The sequence below is a fragment of the Ursus maritimus genome, unplaced genomic scaffold (genome assembly GCF_017311325.1).
Source record: "Ursus maritimus isolate PB19 unplaced genomic scaffold, ASM1731132v1 scaffold_32, whole genome shotgun sequence".
NCBI lineage: Eukaryota > Metazoa > Chordata > Mammalia > Carnivora > Ursidae > Ursus > Ursus maritimus.
This window is the reverse complement of record NW_024425786.1, coordinates 30,123,016-30,147,252: the sequence shown is the minus strand read 5'-3', so window position 1 is coordinate 30,147,252 and position 24,237 is coordinate 30,123,016. Positions and strand designations below refer to the sequence as shown.

At 50.3% G+C, this 24,237-nt stretch overlaps 1 protein-coding gene and 1 non-coding gene across 6 annotated transcripts; both read left to right on the top strand.

Moving 5' to 3' along the window:
- Positions 1–6,758: 6,758 nt before the first annotated feature.
- Positions 6,759–21,877, top strand: PABPC4 (poly(A) binding protein cytoplasmic 4). 5 transcript variants are annotated; one of them, XM_008694355.2, is made up of 16 exons: positions 6,759–7,449; positions 10,204–10,397; positions 11,160–11,275; positions 12,543–12,682; positions 13,030–13,124; positions 13,787–13,924; positions 14,530–14,625; positions 17,297–17,569; positions 17,898–17,985; positions 18,126–18,245; positions 18,746–18,832; positions 18,927–19,054; positions 19,984–20,077; positions 20,189–20,319; positions 20,496–20,555; positions 21,576–21,877. In XM_008694355.2, exons 1-16 carry the CDS (start codon positions 7,257–7,259, stop codon positions 21,591–21,593), a joined length of 1,971 nt encoding a protein of 656 aa, XP_008692577.2. In that variant the 5' UTR covers positions 6,759–7,256; the 3' UTR covers positions 21,594–21,877. The 5 variants fall into 5 exon arrangements, with proteins under 5 accessions (XP_008692577.2, XP_008692578.2, XP_008692580.2 ...); XM_008694356.2 differs by having other exon boundaries at positions 6,760–7,449; positions 18,126–18,197; positions 20,496–20,598; XM_008694354.2 differs by having other exon boundaries at positions 6,761–7,449; positions 20,496–20,598.
- Positions 14,890–15,024, top strand: LOC121099863. Its single transcript, XR_005831604.1, has one exon. It is a non-coding gene; the product is annotated as a small nucleolar RNA SNORA55 (small nucleolar RNA).
- Positions 21,878–24,237: the final 2,360 nt, after the last annotated feature.

Sequence of the window (24,237 nt, the reverse complement as noted above, 5' to 3'; positions counted from 1 at the left end):
CGCCGCAGGTTCTTCTGAAGGAGTTAGGAGTGGCACGCTTCCACGGTTCCCAGTTTTCTACCAGCTACCAGTGGTCAGGCTACAGACGTCAGACAACCTCCCAAGCCTCAGTTCCCTCATCTGTCAAGCTGGTGATAGCGCCGACTTTCCATGACCATTGTGAGGATGGAACGAAATGGTATGTGTAAGCCTCGGTAAATGTAGTCATCGTTATTATTAGTATTATTTTTGACAGCATGAGATTTAGAGCAAGAAAAACTCAAGTCTCAACCCACTCTTGCCAGCTTTATGAGCTCAGCCAGTTACTCTACGGGGCTTGGACTAGCGCCTGGCGTGGAGGAAGCGCTGTGCAATGTTAGCTGTTACTGTCATTATTTCCAAATAATAGCATCAGGTCCATTACTTCTGGGGAATGCAACAATCTAGAATGGCATTCAAGGACCTCTGCAAACGCTCAACTCTACTTTGCAGTTTCCTTCCTCACTACACACATGCACACACACGTACACAACACACGCATGCACGCACGCGCGCACACACATCCCCCTAAATTCTAGCCTCATGGGGCCGCTCACAGCGACCTTGAAAAGGTCATGCTGTCATAACACAGTGTTGTATAAACCACTGTCCGCCAACTGCTTACTTTATGCCTGGCACTGCGTGGACGTTTACATATGTGGTATTGTTTCTACTCTACCAGTGAGGAGACCGCGGCCCAGGAATGTGAAGTGACTTATCCAGGCTAATACATGGCCTGTCCATCTCTGGACTTCTGTTTATAGAATATTCTCCCTGCCTCCGTTCCATTTCTACCCTCTCAAACACTAATCTCCCTTAAAGGCTCACCTCCACTGTCACCTCCTACAGGCTATCTTCCTTGATCCTCAGCCTCAGTGTGGAAAGTCCCTCCCCGAGGACCTGGGGCTCCTGTCCCCTCCTGTCCGTGGCACTTAACTCCACAGGCATTGGGTTGTAAGAATTGATCTGGGAGTCAGTTTGTTCCCACAGGATTGAGACCAGTTCCAGGGAAAAGATAATGTCTTCTCCATCTAGTTGGCATCCAAGCCGGGGCCCTGAACAGGAAGACAGCAGCTATGAACCTCCTCGTTTATACCCTGGACCTCCACAGATGATGGGTGTTTTAGGTCAGTTCCTTCTTTTAATGCCCTGGTCTTTGGCCATGCCACACGCGTTTAGTCCTGGTTTGAGGTTTGAAGACGATGGCTTACACATAGTCAGTGCTCAGTAAATGGTGGTTTATTCGTGGCATTTTCGACTAACTGTAAAGGCCGGCAAAGGGTCACGCAGATTCTCAGCTTTCGGTGTGGGGAGGACGGGAAAGGAAAGATGTCTTTTCTCCAGGGATCAGATACCAGGCCCCTCTTCATTAAAGGGCTTATTGATCCCATCATACAGAGGGGGAGGCCCAGAAATGTGACGGCTGCTGTCCAAAGTTCGCAGCTTGTCTGAACCAAACCTCTACGATCTCATAGACGCTGTCTGTGCACAAGGAAGGGTCTTCCTTCCTGAGGGGCAGAACCATTGTGCTTATAGGGAAGAGAGCTTTTGTAGGTAGAATCAGCCTCCTGCTGGGAGGATGGGGCTGGGTTTCCCCTGTTCTTACCTTCAAAAGGTCTCTAGATTCAAAACACTTTTCACAAGTTTTACACACACACACACACACACACACACACACACACACACACACTTATTTGTTCCTTATGTCTCTCCCCAAGAAGGACAAGTTGGTTTGTGAATGTTTAGCCCATAGTTCTGTCCCCAGCATTACCCAGAGCAGAACGAGCCTGGCTCTTAGGAATGCCTCATAGAGTTTGTTGAATGACGAATGAAGCAGGAAGGCGAAGCTTTTCTATTTTTGCTATACTATAAAATCGTCAGCTGCAGAGACCTATGCCCATGTCCATCTCTTTACTTTGAAGTCTTTTCTTCTTCCTCTTCCCAGCCCTGGGCACAGTCTTGCTCTTGACACGTCACACCATCTATCAAGTACAGACCTACTAAGAGTAGCATCCGCCCCAGTGAAAAAAAAAATTACACCCCTCCCCACTCCAGCAAAGGCAGATTTGAACTGATGTGCCCAGGCCTCCTTCTTTGATCACTGGCCTGGTAAATGTTTGTTTGTTTGTTTTGTTTTGGAACTGAAGTATAGTTGACACACAACGTTCCTTGAGATTCCGGTGTACAACATAGCGACTGGACAACCTGTACTTGTGTGTGCTCACCCCAAGCACAGCTCCCATCGGTCCCCCGGTAACACTACTACAGTACCACGGACTGTGTCCCCTATGCCGTACCCTCATCCCTGTGACTCATTCATTCCATAGCTGGAAGCCTGTACCTTCCACTCCCTTTCACCCATTTTGCCCCCTACCCTCTAGCAAACATCAGTTTGTGCTCTGTATTTATGGGTCTGTTTCTGCTTTTTGTTTGTTTGTTCCTTTGTTTTGTTTTTTAGATTCCACGTAAAAGTGAAATGATGTGATATTTGTCTTTCTCTGTCTGACTTACTTCACTTAGTAACCTCTTGGTCCATCCAGAGTGTCCCAAATATAAGATCTCATTCTTTTTTTATGGCTGAGGAATATTCCATTGTGTACATATATGCCACATCTTCTTTATGCATTCATCTATCAGGGGACTCCTGGGTTGCTTCCATATCTTGACTATGTATAATGCTATGATAAATATAGGGGTGCGTATGTCTTTTTGAATTCGCGCTTTCATGTTCTTTCGGTAAATACCCAGTAGTGGAATTACTGGATCATTTGGTTTTCCTATTTTTTTTAAAGATTTTATTTATTTATTTATTTGAGAGAGAGAGACAGAGAGAGAGAGAACATGAGAAGGGGGAGGGGCAGAGGGAGAGGGAGAAGCAGGCTCCCCGCTGAGCAGGGAGCCCAACAGGACAGAGGGGCTTGACCCCAGGACTCCCAAGGTCATGACCTGAGCCAAAGGCAAACGCTTAACCGAGTGAGCCACCCAGGCGCCCAGTTTTCCTATTTTTAATTTTTTGAGGAACCTCCATACTGTTTTCCACAGGGGCTGCACCCATTTACATTCCCACCAACAGTGCAAGAGGGTTCCTTCTCCACACCCTCACCAACACTTATTATTTCTTGTCTTTTTGATTCTAGCCCTTCTGACAGGTGGGAGGTGATATCTCACTGCAGTTTTGATTTGCATTTCCCTGATGGTGAGTGACATTGAACATCTTTTCACGTGTCCGTGGGTCATCTGTATGTCTTTTTTAAAAAAATGTCCATGTAGGTCTTCTGTCCATTTTTAATCAGATCATTTGGGATTTTTTTTGGTGTTGAGTTGTCTAAGTCTCTACATATTTTGGATATTAACCCCTTATTGGCTATGTCATTTGCAAATATCTTCTCCCATTCAGCAGGTTGCCTGGCCTGGTCATTTGTCCAGCCTCTTCCCGGCCTGCTTTTATTTATTTTTTTTACTATTTTATTTTTTTAAAGGTTTTACTTATTTATTTAACAGAGAGAGGCAGCGAGAGAGGGAACACAAGCAGGGGGAGTGGGAGAGAGAGAAGCAGGCTTCCCGCTGGGATCATGGCCTGAGCCAAAGGCAGACGCTTAACCACTGAGCCACCCAGGTGCCCCCCCCCCCCAGCCTGCTTTTAACTCGGATCAAATCCTGTTTGAATTTTGCAGGTCCGGGGTCCAGGTGGCTTTTTCTGTGACTTAGCATATCTCCCCCTTCTAAGACGAATTAAGTGACACCCCTGTGTTTAGATGTGGGGGGGGGATCCTCATTTTTCTTGATTTCCCAGAACCTTGGGAACCCTCTGTGATGCCTATCCTTTCACTTCCCACATCCAGTTAATCACAAATCACACTCTTTTTTTTTTTTTTTTATGTCAAGCTACTTCCTCCATCTCCATAGCCACTACCCCAGTGGCCATCACTTCCAGGTCTTCTCCCTCCCCGCCCTCTAATCCTTTTCCTTTCTGTAGCCAGAGAGGTGTTTTTAAAAATGTAATTTGAGCCAAGTCACTTCTCTGTTAAAAATCCTTCAGTTCTACCCTTTGATCTCAGGATAAAGTCCAAAGTGTTTCAAGTCTCCAAGAGCAGGCGGTCTTTTCCACCCCCCACTGCGCCACAGTCCTGCGGGCTCAGCTCCAGCCCACTCCCCCTCAGGGCCTTAACACATGCTGTTCTCCCTGTCTTCCTGTAGGTAACTCCCCTCTCTTCTCCGTTCAAGGGTAGCTTGAGAATAATAGCAATTAACATTTACACAAAACGACTCGTGTGTATTACCTTATTCTCACAATAATTGCACTGAGTGAGTACCTTTATTAGTTTACTCACAGGCTGGAAATCTGAGAGTCAGATGTGAACTTGCTTGCTCGAGGTCATCCAGGTAGCAAGCCCCCTCCCCCCCAAGACGGCAGTTAGCTGCTTGAGGACAGGGATCGTGTGGGCTTTGCTCCTGGGTGCCTAGTATTCATTTGTTTATTTAGCAAATATTGATCGAACGTTTAGAGTGTGCCATGTTAGGTACTGTTCTAGGTCCCTGCTTTCGTGAAGCTTATATACAGTGAGGAAAAGACAGATACCTAACAGGTAAACATGTACTTGAGAAATGTAATCTCAGGTAGTTGACAAGAGCCTTGAAAACAAGAAAACAGGATGGTGTGTTAACGATGAACAGTGTCGGCAGGCTACTTTAGACCACAGGGTAGTCTGGGAAGGCTTCCCTGAGGAGGAGATCTATCTACAGAAAGAGTACTCCATAAAGGTGTTTCTTGATTTAATGCACCAACTAGACTCTACACTGCGTGAGGCAGAGAGGGACTTCCTCTGCCTCATCTACCATGGTATCCCTTAGCACCTATATCTGGCACTGGCATAGAATGAGTTCCAATTAACCATTAATTTGAATGAATGAATGAATGAATGAATGAATGAATGAATGAATCAATCAATCTATAAATATGTGTAGTTCTTCATTCCTTTACTCAAATCAGTGGTTTTCAATGGGAGTGTCTGTGTGCCTTCTGGTAACTTCTGGATTCCTTTGTCACAATGATAAGGAGGGAGGTTCCTGGCATTTCTGGAAGAAGGGATGCTGTATATCTTGCAACACATGGAAACAGTCGCTCAGAATGTATACTTCTCCCACATACCACATGACTTTCAAATGACCTGTTAGAACCTCATGTAGGTGAAAAAAGTTTTTAACTGTTGAAGCCTCCACTGAGTCCTTTTTATGTAGAAACAAAGGATTTTTAATTTATTTTTTATCTTTAAAATTTTTACTGAAGCGTAGTTGACATATTATATTAGTTTCAGGTGTACAACATAGGTTCAACAGTTATCTACGTATTAGGAAATGCTCACCACGCTAAGCGTAGTTACCCTCTGTCACTGCACAAAGTTATCACAATATTCTTTTTTTTTTAAGATTTTATTTATTTATTTGACAGAGAAAGACAGCCAGCGAGAGAGGGAACACAAGCAGGGGGAGTGGGAGAGGAAGAAGCAGGCTCATAGCGGAGGAGCCTGACGTGGGGCTCGATTCCAGGACTCCGGGATCACGCCCTGAGCCGAAAGCAGACGCTTAATGACTGAGCCACCCAGGCGCCCCTATCACAATATTCTTGACTGTATTTCCTATCCTAATCATTCCCGTGATTTATTTCTTTCATAACTGGAGGTTTGTACCTCTTAATCCCCTTCACCTATTTCATCTATCCCCTTCTCCTCCCCCTAAACAGAAATATTTTTGCTCCCTTAAATGTCAACAAGGTTTCCAGGAAGGTCACCACCATGTAAAAAGGGGGATGATTGTTATTTTGTTCTTTTGAAGCTTTACCAACATTTAATCCCATCACCCATGGATACTCCTGCAGATGTGGCTGTCGGGTCCTGGGTAACGACCTCGCCGTCTTGTATTCTGAAAACTTCAGAATGTCCTCGTATTTGCACCCAGACATTTACATGCTGAACCACTTGTTATATCATTATAACTTATTTTATGTCACCTGTATTTTACAATAAGCAACACATGGCTTATGAACGTTGAGCCTGTGGGTGGGTTACAGGTGCTTTGTTCCTGGAGGGCCCGGCGGTGAGCCGTCTACCCCGCTGGAAAGCGGCCCGTGGGTCCCGAGCAGACCCCAGCGGAGCGGTCCTCCGCGCGCCAGGGGTCGCTGTGGCGCCGCACGGCCGCGCCGGGTCGCTCTCGCGTGGCCGCCCCGCCTCGGGCCCCCGGGCCGAGTGGGCGGGCACGACTGCGCCCAGGTCGCGAGGCGCCCTTCGACCAGCAGCGCCCGGGGCGGGCGGGTATAAATGGAGCGGTGGCTCCCCCGGCCGCCTCTCTCCGCCCCGGGTCGCCGCAGCCTCCGTCGCTTTCGGGCTCTAGCAGCCTGAAGGAAAAACAGGAAAAGATTAAAAAAACCCGAAAATGCTTTAAAATCTAAAAAAAAAAAAAAGAGAGACAGAGAAAGAAAAAAGCGCATCCTCCTAAGAGAGCCCGCGGGGAAGTCACTTCTGCACGCTTCCGGCCTGCCCGCGCCCGCCGCCGCCGCACCTTGGCGTCCGTCGGTCCGGTGGTGAGCCGCCCACCCGCGTCCACGCGCCTCCGCTCCGGCCGCCCCCGCGCCGCGTGGCAGCCCCGCGCCCGCCGCCCTCGCCCCCGGCGCGTCGGCCCCGGGCGCACCACGTGTCCGCGCTGCCCTTCGCCGGCCCGGCGTGGGAGGAGGCTGCGCGCCCGGCCTCCGGGGCTTGCCGAGTCGGCGCCGACCAAGATTTGGTTTCCCTCTTCCCCTGGCTGCTGTAATCTTAAACCGCCGGGAGCGCGAGGCCTATATTTATAGAGAAACGCGTGTCCCGGAGGCCGCCGTGGGCACCATTTGGTTGCCTCTTGGAGAATTTTTATAATTTGGAGGGGAGTCCCCGTTTTAATACGTTGTTTTTTTCCTCTTTTGAAATTCGGAGCTTCAGACCAGGACAGCTGCAAATTACAAACTCCCAGGGAGGGCCATATTGTTTTTGAGAGCCTTTTGTCTGCGGTTTTGCAGTCTCGAACGAGCTGTCCCTGAACTCCTCCTTCCGGTCCTCCGTCTCTCCGAGCCTGCTCCGGCGTCTCTTAGCTTCACTCTGCCACCTGTGAGCCGCGGCACGGGCCACGGCTCCGAGAAGAGCCCCTTTTGTCCTGTGTGGTCCCTATAAGAAGTTCTCCTGGCGGGGCTCGGGGTGGTGGGGGCTGGGGAGATGAACGCTGCGGCCAGCAGCTACCCCATGGCCTCCCTCTACGTGGGTGACCTGCACTCGGACGTCACCGAGGCCATGCTGTATGAAAAGTTCAGTCCTGCGGGGCCTGTGCTGTCCATCCGGGTCTGCCGCGATATGATCACCCGCCGCTCCCTGGGTTATGCCTACGTCAACTTCCAGCAGCCGGCTGACGGTGAGTAGACGCTTATAGCCACAAATTCTTGGAATCCTAGGGGTTCCCTCGGGGTCTACCCCATGGAGGTGGGGGGGGGGGACACACACGGGATGCAGGGGTTGAGAATGAAGATCCTGGCATCAGGTGACCGGAGTTTCAATCTTGCTTCCACTGCTTGCTAACTGGGTGACCTTGGGCTGATCAGCGGTGGCGGTGGGGTTGGAACCCAAGGAGATGGTAAAATGGGATTTGGAGAAAGTCGCTGTCACTCCATTGTGTATATATATGGTCCTGCTTTAGTGGGACCCTTGTCTGGTCACTGAGCATGGGTTCATGACCCTCACAGGCCTGCCAGAAAGGCAGAACAATTGAAACACAATTCCTGCAGAAATTTTAGATTCTCACGCTGCTGCCCCCTCCCCTACCTTTACCCGGGACTGAGTCTCTTTGCTTTCGGACTGATAAGGGGTCTTTCAAGGCAAGTGGGAGGCAGTGGGAACAATTCTGTTCGTTTTACTTGAGCAGGGGCTCGCGCTGGCGCCACGAGCGCTGCATGTGCCAGGCCAGCTCCTGGGTCTGTGGCTTTGCTCCTGGGGTGGAGGAGCGCTTGACACTGTGGACGAAGCCCTGAGCTGTGAAGGGGGATCCAGGTAGTCTGGGCTGGTGGGAATTATGGCCTCACCTGTGAACAGAGCTTTACCCTCGTCAAAACCCTTTTCCTTCATCCCATCTGAAGAAAATGGGACTCCAGAGAGGGGAAGGGAACTGCAGAAAAGGTTTGGAGGCTCAGCTGGGACTGTCAGCACAGGGCCCCGCCAGCCCAGACTGGGGCCCTTGCTTGGAACAGTGGAGAGGTATGCTGCAGGCGTGGCCGGAGCGAGGCCAGAGGAAACCTAATCAGGGGCCTCACGTGACTTCAGATTAAAAGGGAACAACTGTAGGGACCATTACTGGGAGAAACGAGCCATTCTATGGCAAAGGATCTCTGGGTCCCTATTTTTGTCCACGCTTTGTTCGCTGTCCGTGAAGCACAGAGAATGTCGCTTGCCCAAGCTGCAGCTGAGACCAGAGAATCGGACTTGTTGAGAGATCCAAGGTGCTGCTACCATCAACTGCCCATGTGCTCTGAGCTGTGTCTGGCCAGAGGGCACAGAGGTGGCCAGGTGGCCTTTTTGGGGAGAGTAGTGGGTCCACTGGCTGTTGCCTGCCTTTTTGACACTTTCTGAACAAAAGTCCTGTCACTTGGTGATAGCAGCAGAAGCCACTGGTCAGTGCGTCCGCCAGCACATGCCTCTGCAGGACCTCTCCCTGCTATAAATAAGCCCGGCCAGATTTGTTAGACTAAGCCGACTTGCCTTCTGCAGCACCGTCTGGAAAGACGCGAGGAGCTGTGTTGAAATGGCTCCTTCGCTGCTAATCAGTGAGACCCTGGGTTCTCAGGCTGTGGGTCCCCGATAAACCATCACAGGTGACCGCTTCTGGACCTGGACTTTTCCTGATTTGGGTCTGCCCAGTCTCCGCTTTCCCTGACCTTCCCTCCCATACCCAGCCAGCCCACCTGAGAAGGTGAGAAAAATGGTTGGAGATGAGTGAGATGGAGGTACTCCCTCCCCTGACTGGACAACTGAGCTTGTGGAGGGGCAGAGTTAGGGAATTCTGTTCCTGTCGTAAGTGAGGTGGTGCCTTGAGACAGGAGAACGCCCGTCCCACTCCCCCCGATCCCCTCACGGAGGAGACTCTGGGGGTTTCGTTGATAAGTCAGGTCCAAGTGCCACCAGCTCCGGGAGCTCCTTACTACCAGTAAGAGAAGGGTTGCTGCTGACAGGTGATGGTGTGTTTTTAGCTTCTGGTCCTTTAAGTGGTCTCTGGTACACACATGGATTTGTTGGGAAGCTAGGGAAGCGTCCCAAGGCACTGGATGAACAACTTGGTTGGGCACCAGGGCATTTGAAGTTCTGGAATTCCACAGAACTCAGATTAAGACTTGAGAAGACCTGGAAACGAGCTGTGGAGCCTACTGCGCTATGTGCTTAGAAAAATGAGGTTTCGTCCTTATCATCCTGATAATAAAAGGACTATTGCCATGTGTGACCATTAGTATCTATCGTTTGGAGGTTTTTGAATCAATTTCTGTTCTCAGAATTTGAAAATATTAGAAACTGGGCTGAATTCAGGGATAGCACATTCTCCCCAGTCAGTCAGTCCTAGATTTTATTCTGTCATTTGTCTCATAGACGGATCATAGACAAAATGACAGCTAGTTGGTAACTTGATGCAATACCTTACTGAAAAATAATCAGGAAATCTGGTATTCGTTTCTTAATCACTAGTTAGCTGCACGGCTTAGCCATCCTGGACGTAAGTTTGCTCATTTTATGAAGTAGATAGTGTCACCTGTCCCACCTGTGTCACCATGGGTCGTAGGCAGCAAAGTCTTTATAACTGATACCGCTTAGTCAAATGTGCGGTATTATGATTTGATCTTGGTGCCAGAAGGCCATGTAGATGATCTCGCCCAACCCCCTGACCCAACAAGGGTGCAGCCCAGAGGGCTGGAGACTTTGCCAGGAGAAGGAGCGACAGGCCAGAGTGTCTACCCGCAGGAGCAACACAGGCTAGAGGGATCTGATGCCCTTTAATTTTAATAGAGTTGCCTTATATCAGAGCAATTACCTTGAAAAGTCGTAGAGTCCTCTGTGCCTGGGATGGTGGCAGTCGCCTACAAGAGGTGACGTTTTATATCCTTGACTGAATTGTGTTTCTCTCTTGCAGCTGAGCGGGCCTTGGATACCATGAACTTTGATGTGATTAAGGGAAAGCCAATCCGTATCATGTGGTCTCAGAGGGATCCCTCTTTGAGAAAATCTGGTGTGGGAAATGTCTTCATCAAGAATCTGGACAAATCTATAGATAACAAGGCACTTTATGATACTTTTTCTGCTTTTGGAAACATTCTGTCTTGCAAGGTAAGCACCTGATTAAGTGACTTCAGAATATTTATTGACGCGTGAGAACAAGAGAAACACTGAAGGGGGAACAGCCTTGGAATTGGGTGACAGGATATGGCCATTTTCGAAGTGCTGGGAATGGCTCCGCAGCCCAAAAGTTCCCTGTAGGTAATCTTGTGCCACAGCCCAGCATAACCAGCAGGTGCTTTTGTGTCTTTGTTTATTCTTCCCTCTGCCTAAAATATCCTTCCTGTTTCCTACCTTTGCAGGGCATCAAAGGGTTTCTCTTTTTGTGGGGGAGGGGGGACCAGAGCAGTGCCTCGGGTCTCCGGGCCGCTGCACTTTGTCAGTTCAGAAGTGTGAAGTCATCGTCTTCCTTCCCTGTGCTCCTGTTTGTGTGGACAATTTTGTACAACTGGTGTGGCGGTTGTTGACATGTCCGACTCCACACTAGACTGAAATTCTATTGTGGGCTTGGAAAATGGTCACTTTTTCTGCAGCATGGTGCTTTTGCACCCAAATCTCAAGGTCTTTTAATGAAATAAGACACTTGGCTTAGAAGTAGCCTAATAGCGGCTGCCATTTGTAAACAGAACATCACTGGGTGCTTGGTAACGTGCTCCGCGTTAGGAAACCTTGACGTGATCTAGTCTCCTGTCTTCGGACCGTGGATGGGCTGGCGGCCTCTCAGACCCCGAAAACTCTGAGTAGAAGACCATGTGGTTCTCGGATCTTTGGAGATGCCAGTGGTGCTACAGTGGTCTGCCTTCTCTCCGCCAGGTGGTGTGTGATGAGAACGGCTCTAAGGGTTATGCCTTTGTCCACTTCGAGACGCAAGAGGCTGCTGACAAGGCCATCGAGAAGATGAACGGCATGCTCCTCAATGACCGCAAAGTGTGAGTGTCCCAGTCCGGAGCAGCAGCCATCGCATGAGCCAGCCGCGGCCCCACCTCGGTATTAACTGACACACAAGGCGGCTACTGGTTCTCTCGGCCCAGTGTGGCCTGCTCCTACCTCTCCACTCCAGGGCTGGTGAGTCTCCCTGCCCGGGCCGCGGCAGCCCTTTTGACTCGCCAAGGTGGGCTTCCTGCCCAAGCCATGGCCTGCCTGCTGCCTCTCCCTGAAAAGCATCATCCGTCCGTGGGTTTTGTGAGCACCGGCAACTGGGGCTTGCTGGAAGGCAGCTCTGAGCCCTTTCTGAGCAGGGGTCTTGGCCAGCGGCAGAGTGGAGAGGGCCCTGGACTGACCAGGAGCTGTGTACTAGCCATGTGACCTTGGCCTTCCCATGACTCAGGTCTGTCCATGGGGTCATTTGCTAGGGGTTGATGCCAAATTGTCCCCAGATCTCCACTTGGCTAACTTATGACTCAGTGGCCTTCTCGTACAAGGCTGGCTCCACAGTAATACTTGATTTGGTTATGATGAAAAATCTCATCTGATGGCAGAAGACGCTGTTCATAATAGATCTTGTCGCTTTGGTGTGGTTATTGCAGAATGGGGAGGTGGGGGTCTTAGCTAAGCCATGCAGGGAGAGAGGGGACGATAAGTCTTGGCTATAGCAAGCAGAAATCATTTCTGTTCTTTGTGGGGTGCCTTTTTATGTTGAACAGACCAGGGGACGGATTGCGTTGGTAATGTGTATGTGGCCAGTGGGGAAGTCTTCCAAAGGTATCACTAGAAAGAGATGTAAAGATTTTCGGAGTATGGGTACATTTTCCCACTGAGTGTCAGCAACGCCAGAGTTTGTCCAGTGCAAAAGCAAAGGCTACCTCGTAGTTCACTCTAGCAGTCTCACCCCTAGCGCTAACCACTGTTAACAGTTTGGTTTGTATCCTTCCAGACCTTTTCTATGCATTTACATAGATGCACAGAAATGAACGTTTTAAAAACATGGTCATCAGGTTTCTTCACGAAGGCAGTGTGATGTGGTAGGAGTAGCCCTGGTCTGAGCCAGGAGTCCTGGGGCTGGTCCTTGCAGGACGGTCCTGCCTCTCTCTTTCTGCTGGGGAGTCGGGGCGTCTCTGAGCTTGCTCTCTTGGTGGTTGGATGGGGACTCGTGTGTGTTAACCTCTCCTGTCAGCCTTTAACCTGTATTCCTTTGGGCCCCTGGAAATCATGATTTGTTCCTCCGGGTGTTCACTGTTTTCCATGGTCTCTTTTTAGGTTTGTGGGCAGATTCAAGTCTCGAAAAGAGCGGGAAGCTGAGCTTGGAGCCAAAGCCAAGGAGTTCACTAATGTCTATATCAAAAACTTCGGGGAAGAGGTGGATGATGAGAGCCTGAAAGAGCTGTTTAGCCAGTTTGGTAAGTTGGGCTTCTTCGCCCCTTGTGCCCCTTTCCAGAGTCCACCAGACCTAGAACTCCTGTGTCGTAGTTGTTTCAGCAACGAGGGCGCCTAGGCCCAGAAGCAAACTACCTTGCATGACAGGGTCACAGAGTAGAAAGGAATAGACTCTTGGCTTCATCCTACCTCTTCCCAGCCCCGGGGTCGTCTCAGTAGCTTGGTCAGCAGCAGAAGGCCCAGCACGATGCCTCTTTGAGAGCCCATCCGGGCTCAGCAAGAATTGGCTTCATTTGGGGCCTAGAGGAGCCGCCTCTCCTTGAGCTGTCACAGAGATGGTGTTACTAATAGTTCTGTCCTTTGGTAATAGGTAAGACCCTAAGTGTCAAGGTGATGAGAGATCCCAGTGGGAAATCCAAAGGCTTTGGCTTTGTGAGTTACGAGAAACACGAGGATGCCAATAAGGTGAGAGTCCCCTGAGGGTCGGGGGAAACACTTGCAGGAAGTGGCCCCCGAGCGTGAGCAGGGCCTGGCTGGCACGTAGCCGAGCGGAGCTGGCTTGCCCGAGTATCAGAGTGGTGCAGTTACTGGCCTGAGGGGACTTCACATGGTAACCCATCGTGTACCTGTTCCCAGAGCACTCGGCACCTGCCTGGCACCTCAGCTGTGCAGCCCGTAGGTAGAAAGAATAGGAGGAGTATTTGCTCCTCTTCTTAGTGAGTGGACTCGGGCCCCAGGAGTTGCTGACTTGCTGACAGTAGCGGCTGCTTACGGGGAAGGCACGATGCTGGGCACTCAGCCTACACCACTCGCTCCCCACGGAAGAGCGTGAGAGACTCTGAGACGCCCAGATTAGCAGCCTCGGCTCATGTCTGTCGTGCTTGTATTTATAAAACTACCTTTTTTTTTTTTTTTGTATCATCTGGACCAATAACCCATTTAAGTAGTAACCCCATTTTACACATGAAGTTTGGATTTGCTTAGCTGATTTCAGAATGGAATAGATTAGTTTTTAGCCCTATAGGAAAGATTTCCTTCTCTCCAAGTGTTTGGTGGGACTTTCAGGCCTCTAGAGCCAAGGCCCCTGCCTCTACGTCTTGATTTTAAGACCTGTATTTCCTCTTTAGGCCGTGGAAGAGATGAATGGAAAAGAAATCAGTGGGAAAGTGATTTTTGTAGGCCGTGCACAGAAGAAAGTGGAACGGCAGGCTGAGTTAAAGCGGAAATTTGAACAGCTGAAACAAGAGAGAATTAGTCGGTATCAGGTGAGAGGTGGTCTTGGCGTGGGCTCCCAACCAGGGGTTTACTAGGATACCGGCAAGAGCACCCTTAGTTGTAGCAGGCTTTCTCTTTGGGGACCTGGAATCTGCCTCTTCCTCTCCTTTCTCCCAAGATCCTCAGGTGTAAAAGGAAATACCTGCCAGACACAGCAGCGATTCTAGAACAAGGGCAAGCGATTGATTGATTTAAGGACTCATTCTGGAAGCCTCAGTCTGTTCTTACTTGTGTGGGGTTTTTTTTACTTAAATGATTACCCTTTGTTGGAGTGGTGGCAGTAGCCCTGCTGGGGCCAGTGGTCGGCCAGAGCAGCTGTGCAGAAAGCCAAGCCCACACTGAGGGTTCTGTCAGAGTCCGTGGCAGGAGTCTCAGCCCTGAGCCCACTTCAGAATCCCCTGCAGGGCTTGTAAAACATGGCTTTCAGAACGCCAGACTTTCTGATTCAGTAGATTGGGTTTTGGCCCTGGGAATTTGCATTTCTAAGAAGTACCCAAGGAGGGGGGCCGTTGGCGTAGGACCACATTTTGAGAACCAGTGTCTTAGGGCATCTCTGGGGTGCAGACGTGCATTAACGGTGATCCTTCTGCTTCAGGGGGTGAATCTGTACATTAAGAACTTGGATGACACCATTGATGATGAGAAGTTAAGGAAAGAGTTTTCTCCTTTTGGCTCAATCACCAGTGCTAAGGTATTTTATGCTGAGATTTGGGATCGAAAGTGGAAATTACAGTTCTTAGAGGTCTTGGCATTTGTTTCATTGAAGGAGTGGAAACTAAATTGTGTTCATTTCTGAGAATAGATACGACATTAATCTAGCAAATTCCTCCTGGGCTCCAGTTACGCATCTGAGTATATGCTCTGGAGAAGGGTGTTCCGTCAGGTATACATTGCGCTGTCCCCAGGCACTGAGGTGTGGAGGTGAACCCGAGCGGTCCTTCCTCTTGGCCCCCAAGCACCTGAATCTTTCCCATTCTTTGCTGCTCTGTGCTGGCGTGGGGACACATGGTGCAACAGTATGAGCAGAGGAAATCCAGACGGGTTGTTTTCCATTTGTCTTGGGGCCTGTCTCTACGACTCTGCCACACTTTTCTTGAACAAAGGTGTTTGAAGACTTGGGAACTGGCGTTGGGAACTTCAGTCCTGACGCGTCCTGGCCTTATGAAGCTAAAGGCGGGGGAAGGGGAGTGGAAAGATGGCTCTTTCACATGGTGCAGTGTGCATGTTTGCTTGGTTTTCTTTGATATTCCTATCAACGGATGCAGCAGGGTGAGTGCATATGAATCCCCTCCTAAAGATAAGGAATTGGAGTCCATGAGCCCGAGAACACTGTGTAGAGAGCAACCGGTTACGTGAGGACGGTGCGCGCACGGCCGTGGTCCACGGGGGGAGGGACGGTGTGTGAAGGTTTTGGGTCATAGCCTGATGCAGACACTGCTGCTCCGCGGACGTGCAGCACACGTCAGAGTCCTCTCGGGGACGGGAATGGAGGCCGAGTGGGCTGGTAAAGACGTGGTGACCCTGCCTTGGCCCTTAGCTTTAAGTCACGCACAACCTAGGAGTGTCGTCAGAGGAACGTCAGTTGTAACAGGGAGTTGATCAGGGGCCGCCCTGTCTGGGTTCCTTGTTTCCTCGCCCCTTCCCTCTTATCACCTCCTTGACTGGCCTTCATCAGTGTGAGGAAAACTGCTCTCTCCCCTCCTCTCAACGCGATGGTCTCTCCTTGCTTATCAGCACAGTGCTCGAGTTGGCATTTGTAGGAAGAGAATAAAAGAACCGTGTCTTGTAAGTTTCACAGGCCCCATATTCGAGATCAGGGTGTCATGTTTTCAGACGCTCTTGGCCCATCTCATTGATGGAGAACCATCGGGTTGATAGACATCCTTACTTTCACGTCCTCCGTTTCAGGAGGGCTGTCTGGGCAGCAAGCTAACACACAAAATGGTTCCAACCACACATTGTCCTGTTGCTACCAGTGTTTCTGAGGAGGTCGGCCAGGGGGGAGCTACAAGTGACCTTCTCAGATGAGGGAAAAACCGTCTGTGAATGACTAGCCGTACATGGGAAAAGACAGCCGGAAGCAGTAGACCTGTGGCTCCGAGGCAGTTTGCCTTAGAGGATCTCGTGGGCATTGAGGTTCAGAGAGGGCAAGCGTCTAGGATCACGTAGCTCAGGGGCATCTAGTCTAGGTGGCTCGGTTGGTTAAAAATCTGACTCTTGATTTCGGCTCAGGTCATGATCTTGAGATGGTCCTGAGATGAAGCCCCGTATCGGGGCTCTGCTGAGTGTGGAGCCCGCTTTTAAGATTCTCTCCCTCTGGGACACCTGGGTGGCTCAGTAAAGCGTCTGCCTTCGGCTTAGGTCATGATCCCAGCATCCTGGGGTCAAGCCCCACAATGGGCTCCTTGCTCAGCGGGGAGCCTGCTTCTCCCTCTGCCTACCCTGCCGCCCTGCTTGTGCTCTGTGACCCTCCCTCTCTCTCCATCTCTCTCTCTCTCACTGACAAATAATCTTAGAAGGAAAAAATTCTCTTCCTCTGCCCACCCCCCACCCCTGCTCCCATGTATGTATGCAGTCTCTCTTTCTCTCTCTCAAAAAAAAAAAGTCTTTTTACAAAGGCGGGTCGGGGGGGCCCCTGGGGTGGCTCAGTCGGTTAAGCGTGTGCCTTCGGCTCATGTCATGATCCCGGGGTCCTGGGATCAGGCCCCTCATCAGGCTCTCTGCTCAGGAGGGAGCCTGCTTCTCCCTCTGCCACTCCCCCTACTTGTGCTCTACTTGTCTCAAATACATAAAATGTTTAATTTTTTAAAAAAAAGTCACACAGCTTAGAAATTGCTGAACGGGGACTAGAATCCAACTGTCTGTCCTAGCTGGTCATCTTTCTGCTGTTAACTCCCATTGAATTAATGGTGGCAGTCGTTGGTTGTAACTCCTGCCCGCGTGTGGTATTTCAAAAGCCTATCCTAACCTTGCTAGGAGATGATGAGAGTTTTGTTCACCCAGGTCTTGGGCAGACGAGTTCTACAAGTAAATAGCTTGGCACTGTCCACATCTCTAGTGGGTACCCAAAGGTCGGTACTATGCTTCTAGGTGTCAGGAAACACTTTTGGATTCCTGGTTTAACATTTAGCCGTATCATAGTGTTTAGAAACTTTGGGATCATCTGGGGCTCTAACAAAGAAAATGCCTAGGTCTTGTCCTTAGAGGTTGTGACTTAATTGGTCCGGGGTACATCGAGTGACAGGGCTAGAACCCTTGCCCTAGACTTGGGAACTCTTGAGGCAGAAACCAGGTTTTTTGGCTCTTAATAGCTGTCCCCCAACATAGAACACCTTTTCCTTAAATAGCTGGTCCCTTTGTAGGTAATGTTGGAGGATGGGAGAAGCAAAGGGTTTGGCTTTGTCTGCTTCTCATCTCCTGAAGAGGCGACCAAAGCAGTCACTGAGATGAATGGACGCATCGTGGGCTCCAAACCACTCTATGTCGCCCTGGCCCAGAGGAAGGAGGAGAGAAAGGCTCACCTGACCAACCAGTATATGCAGCGGGTGGCCGGAATGCGAGCGCTGCCTGCCAACGCCATCTTAAATCAGTTCCAGCCTGCAGCTGGAGGTTACTTTGTGCCAGCGGTTCCGCAGGTGGGTCTGCCTGTGTTCGTGTCCCCCGGACGGCTGCTCCTGCTTGTGGTTGGGGAGAGGGGTTTCGGATGTTGGAGTTCAGATTGTCAGAGAAAGGACCCAGGAAAATGAAGATTTATTCGTTCTCTCTCTCTCTCTTACTGTCACACAGTGGTGAGTTAGAATGAAAGAATCCCCATTAACTGGCCTTCCCTTGCCCAGGCCTTCGAGCACTCAGAGAACTTCTTGAATAATTAGCCTTGGGCCTGACAGTGAGATGAGATGAGCTAGTTCTCTCATGTGGATTCAGGTCCTTCAAATAAAAGGGCTTGGATGCTCTTTCTTGCAGGCTCAGGGAAGACCTCCATATTACACACCCAACCAGTTAGCACAGATGAGGCCTAACCCCCGCTGGCAGCAAGGTGGGAGACCTCAAGGTAGGTGGTGGGGACGGTGATTGACCACCCAGGATGCGCCTCTCCTGGTCTCCCCGCTTCTCCTCCTCGCCCCCCTGAAGTGCAGCCGAGGTTCTGGTCCACATGCTTCGTCAGCGATGCATAATTTTTGTCTTCCCCAGGCTTCCAAGGAATGCCGAGTGCTATACGCCAGTCTGGGCCTCGTCCCGCTCTTCGCCATCTGGCTCCAACTGGTAATGCTCCGGCCTCTCGCGGCCTCCCTACTACCGCTCAGAGAGTCGGTGAGCAAACTGGCCTTGAGAAGTGTGGCCTGGGGAGGAGGGAGTCAGGCTGACTAGGCTCTGCCCGGGGTTGGTCAGGTTGTTGGGCCCATGTTCCAGTTCTGGTTCTGTAATCTTAGCTGTGTGCTCTGGTTGGTACGTAAAGGAGCAGAGAAACAATGGGAGTCCTAGGAGTGTCGGTGACTTCAGAATTCTGCTCATTGGTGACTCATGTGAGAAAGGTTAATTATAGAAGCTTGTTAGCTGGATGACTACAGAGGCAGCCTGTTCTTCCGGGTGGGGTTGGGAGATTGAAGGAAACTGTTCTTTACAGACTATGTCCCGTATTCCAAGAGGTGGAGAGAGTTGTATGTTCTCTGTTGGCTGCTCTCCGGAAGTAGCAGTCGTGGTCCCGTGTGCGATGTGTTGTGTGAACGTGCTTTGGAATGGCTCCTTCCGTGGGACGTGGCCAGTTGGACATCTGCTGCCGACACTGATGTGCATTTGCTGGTCTGTTGTAGGGTCTGAGTGCCCGGACCGCTTGGCTATGGACTTTGGTGGGGCTGGCGCCGCCCAGCAAGGGCTGACTGACGGCTGCCAGTCTGGAGGTGGTATTGGCTGCACACAGAAGGGGGAAAGATGGGATTTGACGGGTCTTTGCCCAGACTGATGGGCTTTAATTTCGCTTGTTCTTTTCCTAAGGTGTTCCCACAGCTGTGCAGACCTTAGCGCCTCGTGCCGCTGTCGCTGCCGCTGCCCCTCGGGCTGTCGCACCTTACAAATACGCCTCCAGTGTCCGCAGCCCTCACCCTGCCATCCAGCCTCTGCAGGTGAGGCCTACCAAACAGAATGCTAAAAGGATCTGCCCTGTTTGCACTTGATTGAAAAGGTGCCTTGCTTTGATTCCTCCAACAGGTCTTACACTCCCGCTCTGTGGCAGGGTGCCGTGTTTTCTGTGGCAACACTGCCTCTCGGGCTCTCTCTAGCGGGAGAGAAGGGGCTGGGAGGTACTCCCCCCCGCCGTAGTAGCCTCAGAAACGCCCCAGCAGGAACAGCTGGTGTTTCTGCCTCCTCCTCGCAACATGTGTGCGCTCGCTTGGCTCTTTGAGCTGCTCGCGTCCACGGGCCGAGGTCATGCTTAGCTGCTCTGCGAGATGGGGACGTGGAGGCAGGAAAGCGCTTCACCTGACAGAAGTTCAGTGGCAGAGAGCTTAAGTTGGGATGGGGCTGGACCCAGAGCCCAGTAGTCGTGTGTAGAGGAGCCACACTCTGCTCTGTGGCCCCTACGTTGCTTGCTCCTGTGCCATGCCGCCCAAATGAGAGAGGCCTCAGAACTTGGCTTCTGTAAAATTGTTTTCACCTTCAGAGCCTGCCTTTTGGGGCTGTGACAGGCATTGACGATGCGTGTTGACAGTCCTCGAGCATTTGATGAAATAAAAACATTTGCTGCAGTAAAGTGATGCGGGATGTAATCATGAATGGAATCATTTGATGATTGCTGAGCCTTGCAGGTTTATTTTCTTACTCACTTCCTTGCCCTTGTAATAGCCTGCTGTTGTTATCGTAGTTGGTTTTGTGTTCAAGCCTGTAACGCTCCGTTGCTCATGTAGCGCCCTCATCCCCCAGCTTGCAGTTAGCTCGCGGCAAGGACAGCCACCTCCATCTCTCACATGGTAGGCTTTCGGATTTGAGTGGTCAGGCTCAGGACCATCGAGTGTCCTTTCCTTGGTGCTAACCTGCTGCCTCTCCTGGTTCCCAGGCACCGCAGCCTGCCGTCCACGTGCAGGGGCAGGAGCCCCTGACCGCCTCCATGCTGGCTGCAGCGCCTCCCCAGGAGCAGAAGCAGATGCTGGGTGAGTGACCTGTGTGTTTGCCGAAGAGGGGGCCAGAGCCTGGCACTGACCCGAACGTAAGTGTCCATTCACTGGGCTTCAACCTGGGTGTAACTAGACCTCTTCCCCCAGGAGAACGTTTGTTCCCACTCATCCAAACCATGCATTCAAACCTGGCGGGGAAAATCACGGGCATGCTGCTGGAGATTGACAACTCTGAGCTGCTGCACATGCTGGAGTCCCCCGAGTCTCTCCGCTCCAAGGTGAGCTGGTCCCCACACCCCGCAGCCCTCTCCTCGTGCCGCGCCTGTCATTTGAGAGCTGCCGGGGGTGGGAATTAGGAAAAGCGGGCAGCCCCGGGAGACACTGCTACTGGGCAGGGGCCGAGGGCCGAGGGCCTCTCCTCCGAGGTCCCTAACCGCCTGGAGATTCCTCGCAGGTGGACGAAGCTGTGGCGGTTCTGCAGGCTCATCACGCCAAGAAAGAAGCCGCCCAGAAGGTGGGCGCTGTTGCTGCTGCTACCTCTTAGACAAGGAGAAACCGTATGTTTGGCTGTTCTGTTTTCTGCAATGGCTTTGACTTGTGAATATCTTCTAAAAGATGAGGGGCAGCGCATAGAGCCGCTGTCACCCGGTGACTCGGGCAGGCTGTCACCTGGGTTTTCTCTGTCATCTGGAAAAGTTAATTTGGAGAAAAGAGAACAGGTCGTAAAATAAGCAAACAACAATTTTCTCCAAAAGGAACCCCTGGTTAGATCTTTCTCAAGAATGACCTTTTTGGTTTAGATGATACACAAGGCGTTGTCATAATCTGTTCCCACAGCCTCACTTCTGTGAACATGTCTCCCTGGTTTGGCTTGAGGTCGGTGAGGCCAGCTGTGTGTGCAGCTGCCGCGTGGCTCTGGGAACACTGGGGGCACAGGCCCTGGTGTCAGTGGGACACACAGACACACCTGACTGCAGTTACAGGGTGTGTTCTCGTCCACTTCTGACCCCGGGGGCCATGGCCCCCATCTGCAGGGGTGGGGGTGAGTGAGGCTTCACTGGGACCTCTGACAAGGATTGGCGGGCGCCTCCTGATGGAGGAAGGAGACAACCAGATAAACCAGAGCCAGAAGCAAGGGAAAAGGACACATGCTAAGGGCCTGGACCCTTCATTTGCAATTTAAGCAAGAGAGCGGTAGCTTCGAGTACAGAATGGCCAGGAAAGGCATGGGGCTTTATAGTACCTAGCTTAGCCTCGGGCAGGTGGTTCTCAGCCAGCGGTGCCCCCTCGGAGGACATTTGCCAATGGAGACCCATTTTGGTTGTCACAACTGGAGATGTGTCACTGGCATCCAGTGGGTAGAGGCTAGGGATACTGTTAAATGTCCCCCAGTGCACAGGACAGCCCCACAAACTCGTCCCACCCAAGCGTCAGGAGGCACTGCTCTGCCATGCTGTTTATAAGCTGGAGGCTTCAGTGCAGCTCGGGTTTTTCTGATGATTTATTTAATGTGTGTTGGTGCTTTTCTTTTCAGGATTCAAAAGCCAAATAACCCCTCCTGGAATTCAGCTCAAGGTTTGAAGATTTCTAGCGTGTCCTATGGACCTCAACACCAAGAACCACAAATTGGAAGTTTAATAGGTCATTTTGTATCAAAAGGTCAATTATGAAGCACCTAGAATTTTTCAATTAAAAGAATATATTCTCTGGGTTCTGCTATGACCCGGACAGTGTTAACTTTTTTTTTTTCTATTGTGGGTTTTGATTTTCCCCCAGAAATTGGTTTTATTTGATGTACCCAAGTCTTAAGTTTCTCAATAAAGAAAAAAATCTCCATAAAACTCTGTCCTGTTTCACTCTGACCAGTTTTATTCTGTTAAATCCGGTTTTCACTTGGAGGTATTTAGAGTTGGATAAAGCTGCCCTGATGATTATAAACAGACTCTTAGCAAGGTGTACAGAACTGTCCCATTGCGTTCTTCTTTGGGAGGCCCACCTTTATAACGGACCCCCATTCAACCTACAGGGAATAGAAGTCTGATCATAGCCGACCTTGGGTTTGGCACAGGAGAACTGGGTGCAGGGTGGGGTTGGCACACGTCTGAAGGGTGTATGGTGAGATAGGCAGAACCCAGCCCCGCCCTCCTTGGATGTGTTAGCTGGCGTTTTTGGGTCCCCTCTTCTGCAGTCAGTTGATTATGCAGCTAAGTTCTCCAGCGATGGAAAAGCCTTGGGGGCTAGGTCTGAGTGCACCAGCAAACAGATGCTGGAGTCCTAAGTGTCTTGTGCTTCCTCTAGTCCTCAAAACAGCCCTCACCTGGCCAGTCAACTAATCTACTTGCCCTCCTTGTCCTCTAGGAATAGTTAACTTCTTACCTTCCTTAAAATCTGGTAGGCTGTCCTTACTTGGGACCTTACCCAGGGGGTCATTTTCCTCGGAAAATTCTCTCTTAGCAGGCTCCCCATTTTCTGTAAGGTCTGATCTCACCTTAAGTAGCTAAAGGCCTGATTTACTTAAGCACAGCAAAGGAAACAAAACTGGGACAACCTACTGAATGGGAGAAGATGTTTGTAGACATCCAATAAAGGGTTAGGATCCAAAATACATAAAAAACTACAACTCAGGGCGCCTGGCTAGCTCAGTTGGTAGAGCATGCAACTCTTAGTCTCAGAGTTGTGAGTTCGAGCCCCATGTTGGGCATAGAGCCTATCCAAAAAAACCAAATAATCCAATTAAAACATGGCAGCAGACGTGAACAGACGTTTCTCCAAAGACAGATGGCCAATAGACACGGAAAGATGCTCACCACTCATCAGAGAAATGCAAATCAAAACGACAATGAAGTGTCACCTCACACCTGTCAGAATGGCTAAAATCACAAGAAACAAGTGTCAAGGATCTGGAGAAATAGGAACCCTTGTGCACTGGGAGTGGTAATGCAAACTGGTGCAGCCACTCTGGAAAACGGTATGGAGTTTCCTCAAAATAAAATACAACTACCCTACCATCCAGTAATCACACTATTGGGTATTTGCTTAAAGAGTATGAAAATACTGGGGCGCCTGGGTGGCTTATTTGGTTAAGCGTCCGCCTTTGGCTCAGGTCACGATCCCAGAATCCTGGGATCAAGCCTCCCATCGGGCTCCCTGCTTGGCTGGAGGTCTGCTTCTCCCTCTCCCTCTCCTCCTCCTCCCAATAGTTCTCTCTCTCTCTCTCAAATGGGCAAATCTTAAAAAAAAAAAAAAAAAAGAAGAAAAAAAAATACTAATTCAAAGGGATACATGCATCCCTATATTTATTGCAGCATTATTTACAATAGCCAAACTATGGAAGCAGCCCAAGTGCCCACTGATAGACGAATGCATAAAGAAGTGTGTATGTGTGTATACACACATATATACACTGAAATATCATTCTGCCATAAAAGAGAATGAAATCTTGCCATTTGTAACAACATGGATGGATAGAGCTAGACAGTGTAATGCTAAGTGAAATAAGCCAGAGAAAGACAAATACCATATGATTTCACTCATGTGGAATTTAAGAAACAACGAACAAAGAAAAAGACAAACCAAAAAACCGACTCTTAAATACAGAGAACAAACTTGTGGTTACCAGAAGGGAGGTGGGTGGGGGGGATGGGTGAAATAGGTGATGGAGATTAAGATTACATTTATCTTGAGCCAATAGCAGTATATGTATTCGCTGAATCACTATATTGTGCACCTGAAACAAATATAACATTGTTAATTATGTTAATCACGCCAGCATTAAAATAAATAGAAATAGGGGCGCCTGGGTGGCGCAGCGGTTAAGCGTCTGCCTTGGGCTCAGGGCGTGATCCCAGCGTTATGGGATCGAGCCCCACATCAGGCTCCTCTGCTATGAGCCTGCTCCTTCCTCTCCCACTCCCCCTGCTTGTGTTCCCTCTCTCGCTGGCCGTCTCTATCTCTGTCAAATAAATAAATAAAATCTTAAAAAATAAAATAAAATAAAATAAAATAAATAGAAATAAAATAAAGGCTGGGTCTGAAGTAGAGTCCCATATTTGCAGACTTCCGCGGCTAATGCGGCTATGAATCTGTGTCCTTTGTTACCTTCTGAGTGCTCCCAAACCAGGATGCACCTGCCACTGGACAGGAGCACCGCGCCCTCGACGGCCGGCGAGGGGGCGGGGGGGGGGGGGGGGGGGGGG

Bases quoted from the DNA above. Each gene is read 5' to 3' on its own strand.
- PABPC4 (XM_008694354.2), top strand. From the start codon at position 7,257: ATGAACGCTGCGGCCAGCAGCTACCCCATGGCCTCCCTCTACGTGGGT. The intron at 18,246-18,745 runs GTGAGCAAACTG...GGTCTGTTGTAG, and splicing joins TACTACCGCTCAGAGAGTCG to GGTCTGAGTGCCCGGACCGC. The intron at 20,320-20,495 runs GTGAGCTGGTCC...GATTCCTCGCAG, and splicing joins CCGAGTCTCTCCGCTCCAAG to GTGGACGAAGCTGTGGCGGT.